Source organism: Rissa tridactyla, chromosome 10, assembly GCF_028500815.1.
Source record: "Rissa tridactyla isolate bRisTri1 chromosome 10, bRisTri1.patW.cur.20221130, whole genome shotgun sequence".
Classification (NCBI taxonomy): Eukaryota; Metazoa; Chordata; class Aves; order Charadriiformes; family Laridae; genus Rissa; species Rissa tridactyla.
In genome coordinates this window covers 13,428,716-13,448,678 of record NC_071475.1, presented here as the reverse complement: position 1 = coordinate 13,448,678, position 19,963 = coordinate 13,428,716, and the positions used below count along the sequence as shown (strand labels likewise).

Genomic DNA, 19,963 nt, shown 5'->3' with positions numbered 1-19,963 from the left:
AAGTGGACTGACATTTCCTCTGTTCAAGACTTGCAGGCTTTAAATTGATTGATGGGTTTCTCTACATCTCTGATATACTGCATCCTCTTTATAGATCACTATTTACCTTCTCATGGGAATTTGTCTTATAACTCTGTTTCTTTAAGAAGAATTGAGGAGATGTTGCAGAGAGCCGTATGCTGGTGCTAGAACACAGAAAACTGCAGAGTCTGTGGATGTGTGGTCACTCCTGCTGAAAGCAGGACTTGAGTCATCTAAAAACTGCTGATTCTTTCAATCCAGAACAAGAAAATTTGGTAACTATGCTATTGCTATTTCCCCTTTTTAGTAAACATTTGCTTTTCCAGGGTAGAATTTCCAATCACCTTCAGCTAGTTATGTTAGAAAACCACAGTTCTTACTCCAGATTTCAAAAGATCTGAAGCAGTTTTGATCTTGGTTCTAACACCCCTGGAGGAGATCTGTGAATGCGTGTGGCTCAAAACTTGCAAGAGTCTATGTTGGGGAGAAAAAATAAATATCAAAAGAGCACTCAAGAGCTTCTCACTTCTGCTAGGTACAAAAAGTGTTAAGAAAAAATGAAGGTATCAGTGTACAACAATGTTCAAGCCTTTGTATTGCTCTGTAAATGCCGATGTGGGAGGTGGTAATGTGCCTATAAAAAGGAGGAAAAGGAAAATTGTGCCCCATGATGAGTGTTGTCTTCCATGAAAAATCTGAAGCATTATGCTAAATGCATTACTGGTTCATTGCTTGTCACCTGGACTTTATCTTGTCCAGAAAAGAAGATCTCAAAAACAACCTTATGGTTAAGATGCAGTAGTAGGTAATGGCAACACATGCAAGGCATCCCCAAATCAATTCCCAAGAAAAATCCTTTTTGTTCTTTACCTGAAGCACTGAAAACTACCTGATCTAATCAGACCTTCTTTGATCAGAGAGTTTACCTCTTCAGAAGTCCCTTGCAATCTAAATTTGTCTATGATTTTTATGATTATCAGGGAGGAGATAATCAGGTATTCAAGATCAGAAGACAAATTTTCATGACAAATCTAATGTAGAAAATGCAGGATTCAAATTACAGCATTGAAGTAGCAAGCACCAAAAGGCACTTGGACCTGAAGCATTTTCAGTGTGGAAAGAACTGCTGTTGCTTGCTCTTCTGCCATTCCATATGGGTGAAGGAGTTGAGATAACCAGTCATGGCAGCAGATGGTCTTTTAGATCTTACTGCTTTCTTTGCTTGTGTCACACCCAAAGAGCGATGATGTGCTCTAGTCCCTCAAGTGACCACAGAATAATAAACAAGGGCCTCTTAAGAAGTGCAAACCCTCATGTTCTTTAAAGAAATGACTCCAAATTTGTTGTAAACCCATGCACTTCATACACAAATAAATTCCAGCATTAACCAGGCAGGATACTGTATAGACTATTTCTCCTGAGCTACAGCAGTTGAAGTTCAGGCTGCACACAACATAGAGCTGTTCATCATACCTCCATAATGTGGTGGAGGCCCACAGAGCAGAACCACTCCTTGTCCTTCTCTGACTGACACCGTGCTTCTTGTTTTCGTTTCAAAATTTTCAAGATCTTGAGAGAGAAGGAGAAAACATGACCTGGTTATTATCTGTCACATTTATACCTGTACCCCAACTATGCACAGCTTATGGAACTCAAAAACATATTCACGTATTCAACAGTGGAATATTATCTCAGTATGTAAGTTGCCACCCTGTAATATCTCATCCAACCCAGTATCTAGTCCTCTGGCAATCATGAAAGGCCTATTTATAAAGCTATTATAGTCTGACCTTGTGAGTTTGCATTTACAATTCCTAATTGCAAAGCTAGCGTATCATTCCATTACTTTTTCTAGCATTGTTTTTTGGAACTTCTTGGACTCTTAACACAAAATGCTTTTTTCCCTACTCATGTAGATTGTTTCCTTTTTCATAGAAATAAAAAGCAGGTGTGCTTTTCTATACATACAAATGATAATTAAACATCATCAGGACTCCCACAGAATGTGTTTGTGCGATGATAAAAGTATGTTGTATTCTTAATGAGTCTGTTCTATCCTAGAGCTGGCTGCAGTAAGTAGGTATGTTTTGACTCAAACATTAGCTCTGAGTTTAAAGGGAAGAAACAAGATATTTTCAGTAGGAAATCATGTGATAGTTTGGGGAAATGTCCTGTATAAACACGACCGTGCCTATCTCCCATAGGTGGTTTTTATGGTTATTGGTTTACTTTTTTTCTTCCTGAACCTAACATCACACTCAATCTTTTCATCTTTCTTGCATCTCACTAAGATGTGGCAGTATTTTTATCAACCTTATTCCCTTTAAATAATAATTCAGTTGCAAAACCTGCCACAATAGATGTACTTTAAAAACTGTTTATTTTTTGATTCGGTTCTCATCCCAATGAGAAGACGTACTACTTTTGTCAGAGTACTTTGGGAAATGATTGCTTGAAATACATTCAAAATATGTTTTAATATAATAAACAATATCAGCTTTCCTTTAAAACATCTTTATTCCATGGTGTCATATACTGCTTGCCTTCAGCTTATTTTATCTACCTTGCTGTAGATTCTTGTTTCACACTATTGTTCCATTTTTCATCAGCTGAACAACTACCTGATCCAGAGTTCAATAGAGAGAAACAGTTCTCATTGGTCTAAGCAATAATGATTACTACCTGTACAGGCTCAGCTATTTATGTCAATATATCAATTTTCTCCCCCTTAGTTGAACTTTACACGGTTAATTTTTCTCTTCCTTCTCTTCATCTCCTGTATATTGGTCTTCTATGAAGACACTGTCTACTCAGAGGTGAGTGAATTGAATTAGGCAGCTGTAGCTCCTCCTTGCACTGTCACAGCCACAATAGATGGTACCTGTCAATACACTGAAAAAGTGTTTTAAACTCTGATGTTCTTTTAATTGCCTGCTGGCTAGATCTCTGCCTTGCAGTCTGGGTAGTCCAGAGGGACAAAAAAAGACAAGAAATGCCAAAAAAAAAAAATTATTTCCTTAAGTTTTCTTCCATCCTGTCATACTAATTGGAAATGAAAACAGTGGATGGATGTAATATGACGAACCGGGGTTTAGTTTCATATTTAGAAGGTATTTACTGGTCCAATCTCTGAACGTGTGGATTTATTTACTTACCTGTTCTGAAAATTCAGTTCGAGAAAATCTATCCGCTTTTTCTTTTCTTTCCCATGGGTTAAGCGTTTTCTGAGAAGGAGAAGGCCAGCACAGAATATTTGTGTGGAAAAGTGGCCCCTGGGTCAACTGTCAAGACGTTACATGGGAATTTGCTTGGTTTGGCTGCCCTGAGGCTTCGTGCTCTGGGAGAAGGGGCCAGCTTTGTATGGAAAAAATAAAAAAACACCTTTGAATTTTCCTATTTATTATGTTAAATAGAAAAAAGATTGGAAAGGTGCAAAACATTCAGATCTTTTAGGATTCAAGCACAAAAATAGTCGCATTTCCCTTTCCTATCACTTTCCTTGTGTGGTTTCTACATAAAAATGGAGTTTAATAAAAAAACCCAAAACTCTTGGGCAGTATGGTAAATATATGTAGTCAACTAGTAGTTTCCAATGCTTTCTGCTATGGTAGATCAAGATTATTTTTTTGCTGAGGAGGAATTTCAGTTGTTATGAAACACTCGAGAAAGGAGGAAAGAAAAAAAAAACGAAGCACGGTGCAGCAGTAGCAAAAGGTTTTCTGACAATTCAGAATTAACTATGTAATACTTTGAAATTGGAATAGATTTTGGAACGTCATACGGTGCTAGTAGCAATTCTTAGTTTAATGACACGATATCTCATGGTATCATTTTTACTCTAATTTTAGAAGCTGTATCACCTGTCCATGTTTCTCTATTAAAACCATGACAAGTATCCCTGACTTAAATAACAAAAAAGCAGTAGTACTAGATCTCTTATGGGATCCACTACTTTATAATTAGTAAGGACTACTTTTGATTATATGTGGGGGAAAAGTTGACTTTCTCTTTTAAATCTATGTTTTTCAACCTTAAATTGAGTATCAAAGTCTGTGTGCAAGAGTCCAAGCTCTTTTGTGGCAGGTTTATAGGTTGGTTATACAAAGCAGCTCAGCTTTAACTTGTGCTGGGAGAGAAGATTTTCATCCCATTATGCTAACTAGTGAATCACAGGTATAAAAGAGTAAATACGGAGGCACATAAATGGTCATTTAATCTATTTGTCTGGCCCATGACAGTATGGTACAAGTACGCTATGTCCTTCCTAACATTTTAACCCTTTTTTAAAGACCTCCAGGGATAGACATTTTCTTTTGACAGTCCATTCCAGTGCTTGACTCTGAGGTCTTTGTCACACTGCATCTTTTAGAAATCCCCATCCCCAAAAATGCAGTAGGCCTAAACAGGAACGATTTTTATTTTTTTTTCTATCTGAAGTTGATTTTGGTAGATAATTGTACAAAATTAATTTATTCGGTGTCTCTCTCTGTAATAAAGAATAATTGCATATTAAAAAAAAACTCTGAAAAGGCAAAACAAAGCAAAATGAGTAAAAATGACTCATTAGGGGAGTCAGTCTTACTTCTGTTGTCATCTTTATTGGACCCTGCAGAAGCAGGCAGGCAGCATCTCCTACGAAATATTATGACACCTCATTCAGATGGGATTCAATAATGAGGTATAAAATTGTCTATCTTTATGTAGCCCAGGGTGATAAAGAGAAGAAAGAGGTGGACCATCAGAAATGATGTTTCTTTTGGCTGGAAGCAGTCTTTTTGCCCAAAAGACTTTTGCATCCATTCTTCCCCCTGTGGGGTTGTTGTCCATTTTCAATGATTAATTGCAATCTAAAAGGTGTTAAATATATATAAAAAAATAACCTGAGGATGAATATGAATGCAGATACTCCACTTTGCTCTTGTTATTCTGAAAATCTGGCTGGTTCTCAAAACCACTTCTCTTTGCCCCGAGCAGGCATTTACACCAACAGAGCAAACCACTCCCTTCGCCCAGTTACTGTTACCTAGCAGAGCTTTATAACATAATATGACATAATTTAATACAGCATAATGTTGCTTGTCAAGAAGAGTATCAAATAAGATTGCCAAGATCAGGTGTTTGGCACACATCTAGATGGCTAATATGCACTTAGGAATAGTACAACTATTTAACAGATGGTATATTTGCTAACTTCAGTGTTTCTGCAGAGATCTATAAATAAATTATCACCTAGTTCCCACATAATGCCTGCCATTCTTTGTATTTCTCTCACTTTATGAACAGTGAGTTCCCTCACACTGCATTGCTCTCTCAGCTGCCGGTTTTAACAAAAACCCAACTTTTCCCCAGCACTGTGCACGCTGGCAGATGACTATTGGTATAGCACAATTAATCAGTTGGCTGTGATAACGAGGTCATGTAGGCTAAGCAAAATGCTCTGGTGAACAAGTGATTCTTCACAGAGCAGAGTGGAAATATATGGACTCAGCTGCGTGTGGCAAGAAGTCATCATCTTCAGCTGGGAATATTTGCAGACCTAAGCAAGAAAGGGGTGTGCTCAGAACGAGCGAAACATACGGCATTTTGTGGAAACTGAATTAGAGAATGACAGGGCTTTCTCTGATGTCAGTGGGAAGAGTTGGGGAGAAGCTTTCAGCTCCTTTCCAGGTATGAAGGGAGGGATGGGGAGAAGGAATGGGCTAGGGCTTTTTTCAGCTGGTGTAAGGCCATAGTACCCTACTGGGATCATGGAAGTTATGCTTATTTATGGCAGTGAAGGAGACAGCCTGCAAGTCTGGAGTACTGTGTCCAGTTCTGGGCTCCCCGGTTCAAGAAGGACAGGGAACTGCTGGAGAGGGTGCAGCAAAGGGCTACCAAGATGATTAGGGGACTGGAACACCTCTCTTATGAAGAAAGGCTGAGGGACTTGGGTCTTTTCAGTCTGGAAAAAAGACGACTGAGGGGGATCGTATCAGTGCTTATAAGTACTTAAGGGGTGGGTGTCAGGAAGATGGGGCAAGACTCCTTTCAGTGGTGCCCGGGGACAGGACAAGGGGTAATGGGCACAAACTCGAACATAGGAAGTTCTACCTAAACATGAAGAGGAACTTCTTTCCTTTGAGGGTGGCAGAGCCCTGGCACAGGCTGCCCGGAGAGGTGGTGGAGTCTCATCTCTGGAGACATTCCAAACCCACCTGGACGCGTTCCTGTGCAGCCTGCTCTGGGTGACCCTGCTCTGGCAGGGGCTTGGACTAGATGAGCTCCAGAGGTCCCTGCCAACCCCTGCCATTCTGTGATTCAAAGAAGTCTTCAGTGCAGATATTAAACTACAATAAAAACAGAAGTTGAGGAGAACAGCATTTTTGGATGAGGATGACCATCAGCCTGTCTTTACCAAGTACAGAACTGCCATTGAGAGAAGGGAAGCAAACCCAAAACGGTGGGTGAGGTGTTTACCTAAAGTGATGATCTATGGAGATAGAAACCGATTGTAACTGATATACACAAATATTTCCTGCTAAAACACTTGTGTTAATTAATAGGTTTGGCCACACAGTATTTTTTCTTTAGTGTTCTAGAGCTCAGCACTGACATAATTGCCAATTGTATCACAGAATCACACCATCACCACCACTATAACCCACACATCTGGATTCTCTTTTCGTCTGTTTGTTTTTTTTATATTAAAACTGCCTTAAAATTGTTAGACTTCTAGGTTTAACTTGCACAAAAGAATGTGTGATGACATGATCAGTTTTCCTGGGATAAGCGAACTACTTAAATTTGTCTGATAGGAACAAAAACCTAATCACAAGTAGCAGCTCATTCATTTCAACTCCCATTCATGTGTTTGAAATTCCTTAAACTGCTCAGGGGCAGGTGTAGCACTTCCAACCCTGTCCATTTTAAGAGCTAGCATAGGACAGATCTGTATTGCCAAATAGCAAACAAAGAAACTAGGGCATTTTAATATATGAAATTGTTACAGACAATTAGAGAAAGTCCAATTTATCACCTTGGATAATTACTAACAGTTCATCTGAATTAATGTAATTTCATGCTTTCTTGAACTTTTGATTTTTTCCATAAATGTTTTGTCATTACATAATCCCAAATATTATAGTTGTAATTACTTGTTATTGAAATGTGCGATGAATGTTAAGGCATTAGTAGTAAGAGCACTTTACAAATTAGCTATGCTCCTGAGGACAAATCAATAACATTTTTCACATTTCCATGTGGCTGCATCAAATTGTGATCTATCACATTTGTTCCAGTTTCTTCTGTTTCTCTTATTGGCTATGATATACTGCAACATGATAGGTGTTACAGGATGTGATGTATCACAATAGAAATTCTCTTGCAGGAAAATGAGATAAAAATTACAACCTCAGCAGTTTTGAAAAGCAGCTCATCGTTATCATTTGCTATAAGCATTTCTAACACCTCTGTTATGAGTTTACAATTAATTACCTTCACTTGCCTGTGCCTGTAATGAATTAGGGGGCCCATTAGTAAGCGTGGGTCTGAATTCACCGCCCAATTCAGAGGAGTCAGGTCTGTTATAGCCACAAATAGGAAAAATTGGAACTTACTGGATCTTTGAAATTATCTCTAATTCTGGGAGGTCCCCTACTTGGCCAGGGTTGGGGTTTTTCTTCTTTCACATACAGCAAGTCCCAAACTTCTGTTGGGCTAAAATGCTTTTAGATACAGACTGTGCCTGTTGCCAAAAGGTTGTGATCATCTGTTCAGCCCACCCCAGAAGACCTCCTATGTGTCTAGCCATGTCTCTTGCTTCTTCTGAATCACTTTCTAGGAGATTAATACCAACCTCTTGCAGCTTGGTTACCAACAGGGTGTGTTATGGAAATGTCTTTCTCATTTCCTACAACTTTCACTAGAAAGTAAACTCTTTTTTCAGTTTTCAGAACTGTAGTAAACTTGCTAAACAAACCCTCTGACAGTTCCTTTGTCTTGATAATAGCATCGATACATTAATCTTTTCCCTTTAGCATCTAATCTCAATTTTTTTAAATGTTCTAATTGATTTTCTATGAATTCAATTCTGAGATTAAGAGCGGTGTTATCTCTAATTAAGGTGTCTGAAAGCTGCTTAGCGTTTCCTGTTTCCTGATTTTTAAATACTTGCGTTTTCCACTAAACACCTACCAAGTTCTTCCGCTCCTTCCCCATTTGAAGCACATCTGAGACACTTCAGATGTAGGGGCTGTATAGGACTTGAAGCTGCTTCAGCCAGGACAAGCCTGGGCAACACCTGAGTGTCTCCCTTCACCAGCACAGGTTAAAAATCAACCATAGTTATCACTGTTGTTCTAGTTTTCCACCCGAGGTGAACACTGCATCCCATCATCGTTAAAATAGAAAGTTGCCCTCTCCTTTCCCCTTGAAGAAAGCCACCAGGAGAGCCCTGTTCCTCTCTGACCCAGCAGAGCACTCTGCCAAACCAAGAGGCAAAAGCACAATCGCTGGGTCTTGTCCTTCTCCAAAGCTGTATAATCAACCAAGGACCTTCATCAGAGCTCCTTTATTCAGTTAAATTGCTTTGGAGCTTCTAAAGGGAGAGGAACTGTAATTTACACATTAGGATGCACACGGGCCCCAGGTCTTCAATTCAGCTTAAATGGCATGAATAGCCAATCCAGGCACTAATTTTCAAGGTGGGGAACAATAATTTCTGCCACAGCCTGATTGTCTTTTTCAATTAAAGAGTGAAAATGCCCTTTACAAAGTAATATCAAGCTTCTCTAGAGGAAAAAATGGAAGGTCACAATTAAATTAAACAGGGAGAGTGGGGGTGGGGGGGAACTCCTTAGCTGACTTGATTTTTTTTTTGTTCATGCACCAAGAAACCTGGTGCAAAGAAACATATGCCGTGAAGCTGTAGTGCCGGTCTACAGCTGGTTTTTGTTATTTTTTTTCCATTTTTTACACAGTTAGCAGCATAAAATATTAAAGCTCTCTTCTGAACCGAACACAGGACTTGCAGCGAGCAGTAAGTGTTGATGCAGCCTTAGGGCTCTCGCTCTAAACCCCATCTGCAGGCCAGCGGCATATGCGAGGGTTCTGACCCTCTCAAAGGGAGGGGGATGTAAGAAATATATTTTTAATATTTCATATTCCTGAACAGTTTTCTCACTTGTCACAGCAGAGTTCATTTGTCACCTGTCATCACAGACTCACTTTGCCGTCTGCATGAGTTTTCTCCAGATTGGAGTGCTCTTAAAAACAGATTTCTCTCCCCAGACTAAATCTCAGAGGCCAGATTTATCCCTGCCATAACTACGCCGCTTATGACTGACTTACACCGGAGATGGCCCTGGCTCCCTGTGTCAACCTACCTCTTGGCAGAGGTGTTAACTCTTACCCAAAACTGCCTTCTTTCATTTATGTTTGCCTGTGCTCCCATAGATACCTGGTTTCCCAGGGCGTGTGGAGAGGGTTCATGAATTCGCCCCTTCCCTTGGACCTTGACCTTCTTGTTGGCAGTGAGCAGCCATACCCCGTGTCCTGCGGGGAGCCCCCCAAACCTCCATGTCCAGGGTCCTGCTGGGTGACTCCTGTTGAACACCCCACAGTCCCACTGCAGGCTATTCTTTTTATAATGCTTCTACCAACAAGTTAATGGTCTATGCTTATAATACGTACAATAAAAAAATGGCAAGTAACAAAATGTCCATGCATATTTCAGCCCTTCCCCAATTTCTGCCCAGTCCTTTGGAGATCTTAATCCAGCACAGAATTACTTCTCACAGAATTACTTTGGGTTATGCCCAGATACCACTGCTTTGTTTCCATCAAAGCCATCAAAGACTTCCTTCCAATGGGAATTTCAAGATTTACTTGAGTGATAGATGTAAAAGATTTTTGAATGTGAATCATCTAAGTGGGATTTCAGGTGTGGTATGGTATTAGTACTAGTAATTAGTATCACTTTCAGTAGCATTTAGAAGTGAAGATTTAGATCTCAGTGCATTCAGTACCAAATGCCTACTGAGAAAGGCTATGCCTGTGCCCTTATTCCTTCACTCCATGGAAGGTACCAATGACACAGACTGTTCCTCCTTCTTGAACACAAGCCACAGAATAAAGAAGTTTATCTTGTACCTTAAAAGCTTCGTATTAGACATAATCAACCTTCACTGCAAAATAACTGACCAATTTATCTCATTATTTTAATTTTAAAAAGCCAGTCATTTATTCCAAATAATTTAATTCACTTTTTTTTTTCCTTGCAAGCCTCCACCTGTAACTTTTTATTTTTTGTCATACCAATGAATGAAGAAGCTCATGTGGACATCGTGGATATTTCATTCAATAAGTTATTGGAATCTAAGTCGTATTGTCTGCAATGAAAGTAGAACAGATAAAAAGAAAATCACCCAGACTGCAAATATAGACTGGTTTTATCCTTCAGAAATATTAAATTTTATCAATCAGAATCTAGCAGCGCTGGGACCTGTAGATGCTTTGTTACCTCCCATATCTCAATCACATATATTGCTTTTCCAATACAACTTGCAATGGACTGATTTAGGATAAACACTTTCACAGGACCTACAGAATAGTAAATATTACATAACTAAAAGATAATCTTCAAATACTTATACAGTCCCTATTACTACTTTATCTGACTAGCTCCCTGCCTGTAATGCTCCTTACAACCTCTCTGTAATGTATGTCTCCATTTCATAGATAAAGAATTCCTGAACAAGAAGAGTGAGAGCCTCTTTTTATAATAAAAGTTTAAGCAAGTAATCTAATGGAATAAGAGAGCTTTAGAAAGTGTCCTGATACAGCATAGCCTTGAAGACGGTAGTTAGGTACTCTGAGAGAGATGTTTAAAACCATTTGAGAGGGGGAAAAAAAAATGCAGCTTGGGTTTCTGATGCTGCTTGGTCTGCTATGACATGAAATAAAAGAGGAACGTTGCTACCATCAGCTCCAGTTCGTGTGTTGAACAAGAGAGAGGAGCTCATGACTGCACTTGGTGTCGATGGACATGAGATGGACTGTGAAAACACAGAACCAACTCAAACCTGCAGGGAATGATGGAGAGAACAAACACCTTTTATTATGCAGACATACCCATATCTGCTGGTTTTAAGATTCCAAGCTGTTCTTGCTGTCTTCAGGAATGTCTGGGTATTTCCATGATCTATTCTTGTAGTATCTGAGCTTTAAAATAGCAATGCTATTATCACCCTGCCTTGTCCTGCCACCAAGCAGGTGAAACCCTTCCACGCTTCCCGCTTCATCGCTGTCGAAGAGTGTTTGATGGCTCCTGCTTTTCCTTCAGCCTGGGAGAGCCAGTGTGTGCACAGACTTCTGCCAAGAGATAAATACTGGAAAGCTCAACAGAGATACAGAAAGATGAGCTGAACGTAGTGAGGTCTTGCAGCATTTTTGGTCTTTGAGTGAATGAACTGTATTGCTTATAGTCCATTCCCTGCAAATACTCTGCTCAAAGTAACCTTGTAGGAACCACAGTGCTCCCCTTCAGAGCGGCTGGAGCAGCATACAGACCCCTTGCAGTGATGCATATCAAGTTCTCACCATGTTTTTCCTAATTTTGTGTGAAAGCATTGTGGAGAAATGTAAAAAAAAAAATATATGCCTGAGGCTGCTGGGTCTGCCTGATGGAGAGCATCCATTAAGCAAAGACCTTGATGTAGACTCCCACTATGGTGAACTGCTGCAGAGAGAGTTGGAACATTGGCACAAAGTGTCCATAGCAATCAGAGTTGATAAATGAAAGTTCAGTTTCTCTTTACTCCGGGCAGAGTTTTGACAAAATGTGGGCTTTATTTCCAAGTAATAGACTGAATTCTTGTTATATTTACTGTTAACTCATTCTCTTCAGAAGCTTGCCCTCCACCTACCCAAACACAGGGAGAGGCAGGTGCTGCTGTAGTTATATTGGATTCTTTAACTGTGGTTAAAAGTCCAAAAGGCTATTTTGAGCCGTAAGCCTCATTTAGTGACATAAGGAGAGATGACAGAATTATTTCCATTCTCCAGCCAGGATCAATCTGCAGGGAGCGTTGCTACTGCAGGTTACATTCTTTTCTCACAGGAAAGATGGAGATCGTGAGATGTTGCCGGGATCATCAGGAAATGTGCAGAGCCTGGAGAGGACACTATTTTAGAGCTGATTCTGCACGTATCTGCAATTTGAGATGTGTTTCTGCACTATACAAAAGGAAGCCCTTTCAAAACAGGGAGGTAGGCTTCATGCATTAATTTGCATTTGTAGGTTATAAAATTATGTGAATAGAAGCAAGTCGATGACGTTACCTGAAGTGTCCCTATAGAGGATAAGGGAATGTAATAAATGAAATAAAACTTTGGGGGATGTATCTTTGTTGGTGACCAGTGAAAGTTGAGCTCTTCCTCCTGTTTGCTCTTCAGTTATCAGCTGGCCATCCCCAAGTGCCTACCGAGCGCTGAATTGAGAAGCATATACCTCCCTTTGGAAAAGAAAGAAGTCGCAGTGTTCATTCTTTCAGAATAAGCGGCTCAGCAGCCTGATCAGTATGCCAGCCCTCGCACGCAGGGATGAATTAACAAGCAGTTTAAAGACCCAGAGAGCTTTACTCAAGGTGGTAGTTACAACATCTAGCACACCTTTTAATCAAATACAATTGTTACAGAGGGATTTCTGGACACACACAGTACCACAATACAACCAATCCAGAAAGGTATGTGCCATTTAGACTAAAATTCATGCACGTCCAGACTTTGCAAATTCAGACTATCTGATCTAAGCGTATTGATTTTTCCATTTTCTGTTTCAAAGCATATAGTAGAAGTAAAAAGGGTTATGACATTTTGAGGCACGCTGTATTGCTTTGTGATGTTTGTGTAATTTGTGTGCAGTCAAAGGTAAATAACATGATGAAGTAATCAGATGAAAAGTGGGCTTTCATGCGAGCTGAGCATCTCAGACAGTCACTCTAACAGGGCTTTGCAAATGCGCAGACTGTCAGGATCTAGCAAAAAATAAATGGACTTGATTGCTTTTAATGTATTTCCCCTGCAACAGTTAAATGTTAATGATGGGCTATTGTTTTATGTTTCAGAATGGGAAAACTCTGTCCAGGAGGAATTTTTGCCTCTTTAATTCATTATTTCAGCAAAGCTGTGTCCTGTCTATCTGACAAAAAGCACGTGAGAGCACTTGGGAGCTGCAGATTTTATTCCAAGTGCTCCAGCACTATCACTCTCATCCACGCTGCTAAGAGCACCTCGACACTGGCCAAGAGGAAGGACGATGTGTGTATTTAGAAAAATGCTATTGAGAATAAGCAGCAAGCAAAACCCCTGAGCACCCCTTTGAAAAACCTGAGAATGTGGTTGCAGCCCAAAAATGGCAAAGAAAACTCCTTCCTTGGTCTGTAGCACTGGGGGAAAACTTTTAAATATGTGGTCTAATGTCTCCAGTGTTCCCTCTTGGGTGGTTCAGGGCAAAATGAATAATCTTAGTCATTAATTTAAATTGTTGTCACTGTTTCTCAGAATTCATGATTAATAATGGGGGCCTGAGGTCTGAGAAAGCCGCAATCATCATGACTGTCTATCATGGCAGAACAATTTGGCTGAGAATCTCTTTAAGATCCCTAGGCTACTAGATGATTTCAATTAATACTGAATTTTATGGGTTTAAGCCCTGAATAGTTATAAATTAGGTTCACACTTGATTCTTTTTCATGGTGGAGTACTTTTTTTTTTGTTTCTCCTACATATCAGTTAATGTTTCTATTATAGACATGCACAAGAACTAAAAGAATTAGTAACAGGCCTGGACAGACTGTTTCACTGCAGCTGGTTATGGGGATTTCCCTAAAGACCAGTTGTTTGCACACAGTTACTTTTACTTAAAACCAATGAAATAATTAAAACAAACCTCCCGTATGCCTTGGGATATAGTTCCACTTGAAACCATATTTAAGCAGTTCTCCGTAACAGGTTTTTTGTTTGTCTTTTTTAAGGCTTGAAATGCAATTGAGATCCTCTTCATTAATAAAAACAGATTTTTGCAAATAACCTCATTAATATGCACGCGAATGCATCTTGGCAGCACAGAATAGGAGAAACTCCAGTTTTACTGATCAAAATACTTCTTTAAACCTGGATGCTTTTTTCTTTTGTGAGTCTTGAACATGGCTGCAGTCCCACTACCTCTGGCTCTGGCTCAGAAGCGATAGCTGCTGTTCTTGTGCCTGGTCAGGCTCTGCCATGTCCTTGGAAGGTGGCTCTGCTGGTGTCAGAGCTGGGGCAGCTGCTTCATCCACGGGGTCTGCTCCCATGTGCATGCAGGAGAAGCAAAACCTGTGACATCTGGGAAGCTCGTGCATAAACATCTTCATTTCAGTTTGGAAACTTGTGTAAAACCAGAAGGAAAACCTTCCATGTCTCCTTCTCTTTCTTCCAGCTGACTCTTGCATGATTCACAAAGATGAGCTCCCCACGGAGTTGTCTTTGACCTTCCATTTACGTAGAGCTGAAGCATCACTAGTGACCTTGTGCTGGATGTCAATACTGACCTTACAGGGGTGAAAGTACCTCATGGGTGGCAGGTTGTGACTCGGGAGCAAAGCTCAAATCTCAAATCTGCGTGAGGAGCCCTGCGCCTGGGGCAGGCTCTGGCTGGGATCTGACACCAACGCTTTCTAGCTGGACTGATCAATGGCTCCAGCTCTTGCAAAACACACGTTAGCTTTTCAAAACGTACTGCTTGCTGGGTAGCAAGAGACGTGCAGGATTTATAGAGAGCTTTCAACTTTATTTATGACAAAACAAACCTTCACCAGGAAGTACAAGTACACAGGACTGCCATCCTATGTATGCTGCTAACGCATTTATGTGCTCTTGCTCTGCACTCTCTCACTGATGCTGTCTCTCATTTTCAGCTTGTAGCTTTAATAATCTATGCCACTTCCTTCTGTACAATATTCCTCCCGCAGCTTTCATTTGACAGCTCTGTTTTTAATAGAGGATAAGCATGAAACTCCAGCTGAATCTGAAGACATATTTCTAATCTCATACCGCATTTATTTTGCTACTCAGAGGCCTCACTATCTTGAACAGAGGAAAAAGTATTCTTCACATACTAAGTTGAGATGTACAATAGGTTTCCAGAGGCATCATTAATTTAAACTCAAACCCAGAGTTAGTTACCTTGTAGTAAAAAGACAAATACACATAAACCCTGTTACCTGGATAATAGGCTTGATTCAATTATTTATCACAGTGATTGCAATAATATGCCAGGCAGCCCAATTCAGGGAAGAGTCCCAATTTGTCAGGTATTGAATGAAAGTGTCATAATATCAACATGACTGCCTGCCTGCCTGGATTTTAAGATATAGCCTGAAGTACTGGTTGAAACAAAGAAGTAAATTGGATGGCAACATGAAAATAAGAAGTAAGAAAATGTTAACTGTGAAATAACTGTTTCAAGGTAATTTACTACACTATTCTCATCAGGTCATTATAACATTTTCCACCTACTGTGCTTTTTTCTATTGTAAGACAAGTTAAAACTCCCTAGTTTCACAGCGATGCCGCTAAATTGAAGCATTTTTCTGTATGTTTGTGTTTGCCAATGTAAATGACAACCTTGAATTTGTCTGTCCTCTCTCTTTATATGGGAAAAGATGGAAATGTCTGTCACTGCTAATGAAAAAGCAATGTGCTTGTTGAATATGGGATATCTCTACCATTATATGGTTTCTGTGAAGAACTGGAGGATTAAGCAGGATGGGACCTGTGAGTTTGTCTGCTGCCATGGACAAACGAGACCTGACTTTGTTGTGACCTGCTCTCCACAGTAACTTTGGGAAGTCTCTTGGTGGGGGTATGAAGCCTAAATAAAGGAACTGCTTGATATTTAGCCCATTTTGATTGTCGTATATTGGCATAAGACTTTGAGCTATTAGTGAGTTAAGTGCTTCAGAGGGAATGCTTCACCAGCACAGAGTATTGAAGAAGTGGCGTTTAACTGCTGAAAATACTTCATGCCATCAGTCCGTTTTCTGGCAAACAGGTCGTCTAGCTGCTAAGTGGCACCAGCTGCATTGCACTGGGATGTGCTTTGCCTCAGACAGGCCAGAAATCACATGTGATTTCTTTCAGGTTTGCATGTCTGAGTGCAGGTCTCTGGCCCACAGTGACACCAGGAGTGGGGGAATGGCAAGAGGGCTCTGCAGGGCCACTGTGCTCTCCGTTAGAAGGTGCACACCCACGTTTAGATCCTTAGTAAACTCAGTCTCATAAAGAAAACTGTGCATTGTGGTGTTCGGTTTCTCTTTTCTACCAGGGAAAACTTCCAAAGGATGACATTTCCAGCAAGAGCTTGAAGATGTGACACTTTGTGCCAACCAGCATCTTTCATTCCCCTGAGGACCATCAGGACAAACACAGACCAGCATCCTGAGAAGGGACTTTTCTCCTCTCTCTTCCTTACCAGTGAGACTTTTCCATAAGCTTTCTTTTCCTTCTTTGATTCTCTCACCTTGCTCCAAAGCCTTCTCCTTGCAAAGAGTTAAGCCAATTTTCCAGAGCTAGCTTTGGTTATGAAATGGCAATAGATAAAAGTGAACATAGAAAACCACAGGAAGGGAGTGCTATTAAGCATAATTCAAAGGAGCACTGGCTGGAAGAGCTGGGTATTACCCCAAGAACTGGTGCACAAACCCAGCGCGATTCCCTGTGGGCTGGGGCAGCAGCGAGCAGGAAACCAAAGTGCTTCCAGAATTTGAATCACAGGTAGAATTCTCCAGAAAAAGATGAAATCATTGAGTAATAGGATATGCTGAACAATCACTGGAGCCTTCTTTCTTTCACAGATATTCTGGTTTTTCCTTCCCCCTCTCCCCCTTTATTTTTTCTATCTCCTTCTTTGTGCCTTTTTTTGAGGGTATTCCTTTTTTTTTTAGGCCTTTTCCCAGCTCCATTCCTGGCCTATCCTGGTTTCTTGGGGATTACAGATCCCACAGACAAATCTGAGGAGGCCATCTATTCTTGATTCTTCCTAAAATAGGATTTGTCCTGTCACTAAACAATTTTCACCTCCAGGTCTTGAAATAACTTCCCATGCAGGAAGGCTGGCTTGCAATGATATTTCAGAAAAAGTGGGAAAATAATGAATCAAAATTTTTGTTTCCATTTGACCAGCTCTTGGGAATCAAAAGCTCTTTGACAAATTCAGGGTAAAACATTATTAAATGAGATACTAGCAATATACTGTTTGATCAGCTCTCCTAAAAGAGAGTCTGTGAACCATCATGACCTCTAACGTCTCCTTTGTATAACCCCTGCGACATGAGATTTGCTATGAGAAATGGAACAAGATTAATAATTAATACGTTTGCTGGTGTCTGAAATAGCGACACAAGGTTGGCTTTAGACACATGTTTTATTAATGAGGTTTGAAAACAATTGCTTTCTCCCAGCAACAGACAGCTCAGCCCTTTATACTGAAGAAAAAGGGATGGAGGTAATATCTGGGGTTTTTGTTGTTGTTGTTATTGTTCCCCCCCAGGGCATTAACAGAACTCAGTCACCGCATATAAACGTTGTGAAAAAGATTGTGAAGTTGTGAAGAAGTGAAATGGGGAGCAAGCCTAAAATGAATTTTAAATTGTCTCAAGGCAGCATACGTGCTCTACCCATTTGAGCTGAAATATGAAACATTTCAGAGCATTGCTCATCATTTTGCACAGTGTAAGGAAAAAGTGTTTCTTACTCTGTTAATCTAACAAAATGTCAGTGTGGCAATTAGGGGTACAATGTTTTTATGATCCAGTTAGACCTCATTACACTATAGAAAATAGAAAGCCTAAGTTCTGCAACATTCCCCCCCCCTCAACTGTAGCTACCTGCAATACAGCAAAGAAAGCACTGTCTTAAACAGCGCAAACACCTTTATTAAGTGAAAATAATTGCACTCATCTTCCTTGACCTTTCAATTTTCTGAAAGTTATTCTTGTTCCTAAGGGCTAGCAGCCATCAGATGTCTGTTTTCATTATTAATATTTACTAGGAACAATTTTTTTAAAAAATAAGCACTGCTGAAGTAAGCCAAACCTTTTGAACAGAATCATCGATGATACTTTAATTATCCAATAAATTACAGTTCGTGTGCAGAATTAATCGGAAAATAATGCTCTAATAAATATGATCTTCCCAACTTACATGCAAATTGAAGCTTTGCCTTCCTGCTCAGAATTGTTCCAAATGAATTTGTGGCCAAACACTGGTATGTTCCAATATCCTGTTTTTTATGTGGGTTATTGATTGCCAAGCTGCCTCCAACCAACCTGTAGTGATAACTCATGGTAAGATCAATATCTGTGCCATTTTGCTTCCACCTTTGAGGGGAAAAAAATCAAATTATGCTTATAATTTACAGAGCCTATTCATATTTATCTTAAATAGTGTGCTGTAGCATACCTGTAATGATAAAAATGTAGTTAAATATCACAAAATTATATCATTTTTCACACAAGACTGCTTCTTATATCAATCTTAATGACATCAATAATTCTGTTCTTTGAAAAATCTTTACTGCTTTTATGCTAGTCACCACTGTTCATCCAAATGTCTACAAAAAGTAATTATAACTTATTCATACAAACTAAGTTATCCATCCAATTGGGAGTATGGCATACACCTCGACTGAAGCTACCTTGTTTTTTATAATATAAATGGAACCTGAAAGTGCTTTACAGTCCTCGCAAATGATGCCATAAATTTGGTTACAAAAATGATCTGGAGATATAAATCAGGACGCATTACACTTCAGAGGACAGAAGAAAGCAAGGAAAGAACTTTATGTACAGCAAGTTTGAGACTGATAATTGAATGATGAGAATGCTGCTATTTTAAACCATGATTTGTCCCTGTTAGTCCATGAAGTAGAAAAAGGATTGTTTCTGCAACATTACACTGCTATTTACAAATGTCAAAATAAAATTTATATTTCAAAGAAAATAAATATTACCCATTTTAAGAAGGGAAATCTTGTGGCTTTACCATTAGTCACATAAGGCTTGAAATTTCATTGTCCACATGAGACCCAAAGGAAGAATAAAGGACCTCAGCCACTGATGTCTGCAAGCTCTGGGCTTGTTTATGCCACGCTTAAGGCTGTCAGCAATCCCCAAACTACAGAATCACGTATTTTCTTCTCCTAATTTTATACCATAACCACCTCTTTAGCCTGTATCATTTCTGCTGACCCATGTGGGCGTGATGCCCAGCCCTCCATAGGATGCAAACACCACACAAGAGTTGCTAATGGTTCACTTTGGGTTTGCAGAAGGCTTTCTGACAACCCTTGACACAAGGGCAATTGTCTCCTCCATAATTATCGGAAGGGTCATAGCATAGGGCCATGAAGATACTGAGAGGGCTGAAGCACCTCTCCTATGAAGACAGGTTGAGAGAGTTGGGGGTGTTCAGCCTGGACAACAGGAGGCTCTGGGGAGACCTCAGAGCCCCTTCCAGTCCGTAAAGGGGCTACAGGAAAGACTGGGGGGGGGGGGGGGGGAACCTCTTGATCAGGGAGGGGACCCATAGGACGAGTGGGAATGGTTTTAAACTGAAAGGGGGGAGATTAGATATCAGGAAGAAATTCTTTCCTGTGAGGGTGGTGAGCCCCTGGCCCAGGTTGCCCAGAGAAGCTGTGGCTGCCCCATCCCTGGAGGTGTTCAAGGCCAGGTTGGACAGGGTTTGGAGCAACCTGGGCTGGTGGGAGGTGTCCCTGCACAGGGCAGGGGGGTTGGAACTGGATAATCTTTTAAGGTCCCTTCCAACCCAAACCATTCCATGATTCTATAATAATTTTCTGTTTCTTGTTATTTGCATCACTGACAGTTATGGGAGTTTCCACAGCCAAAAAACTGAAGCAAACTTG

General features: G+C 40.2%; 1 protein-coding gene across 1 annotated transcript in view; it reads right to left on the bottom strand.

Moving 5' to 3' along the window:
• LOC128915587 (contactin-6-like) overlaps window positions 1-18,397 on the bottom strand; it is an 83,411-nt gene extending 65,014 nt beyond the window's left edge. Inside the window, exons 1-2 of the mRNA XM_054216154.1 lie at window positions 18,241-18,397; window positions 1,495-1,590 (exon numbers count right to left, since the gene is read on the bottom strand). Coding sequence (XP_054072129.1) covers window positions 1,495-1,590; window positions 18,241-18,382 — 238 coding nt within the window. The 5' untranslated portion in view covers window positions 18,383-18,397. The remainder of the gene's footprint in view (window positions 1-1,494; window positions 1,591-18,240) is intronic.
• Between the last annotated feature and the right edge of the window lie 1,566 nt (window positions 18,398-19,963).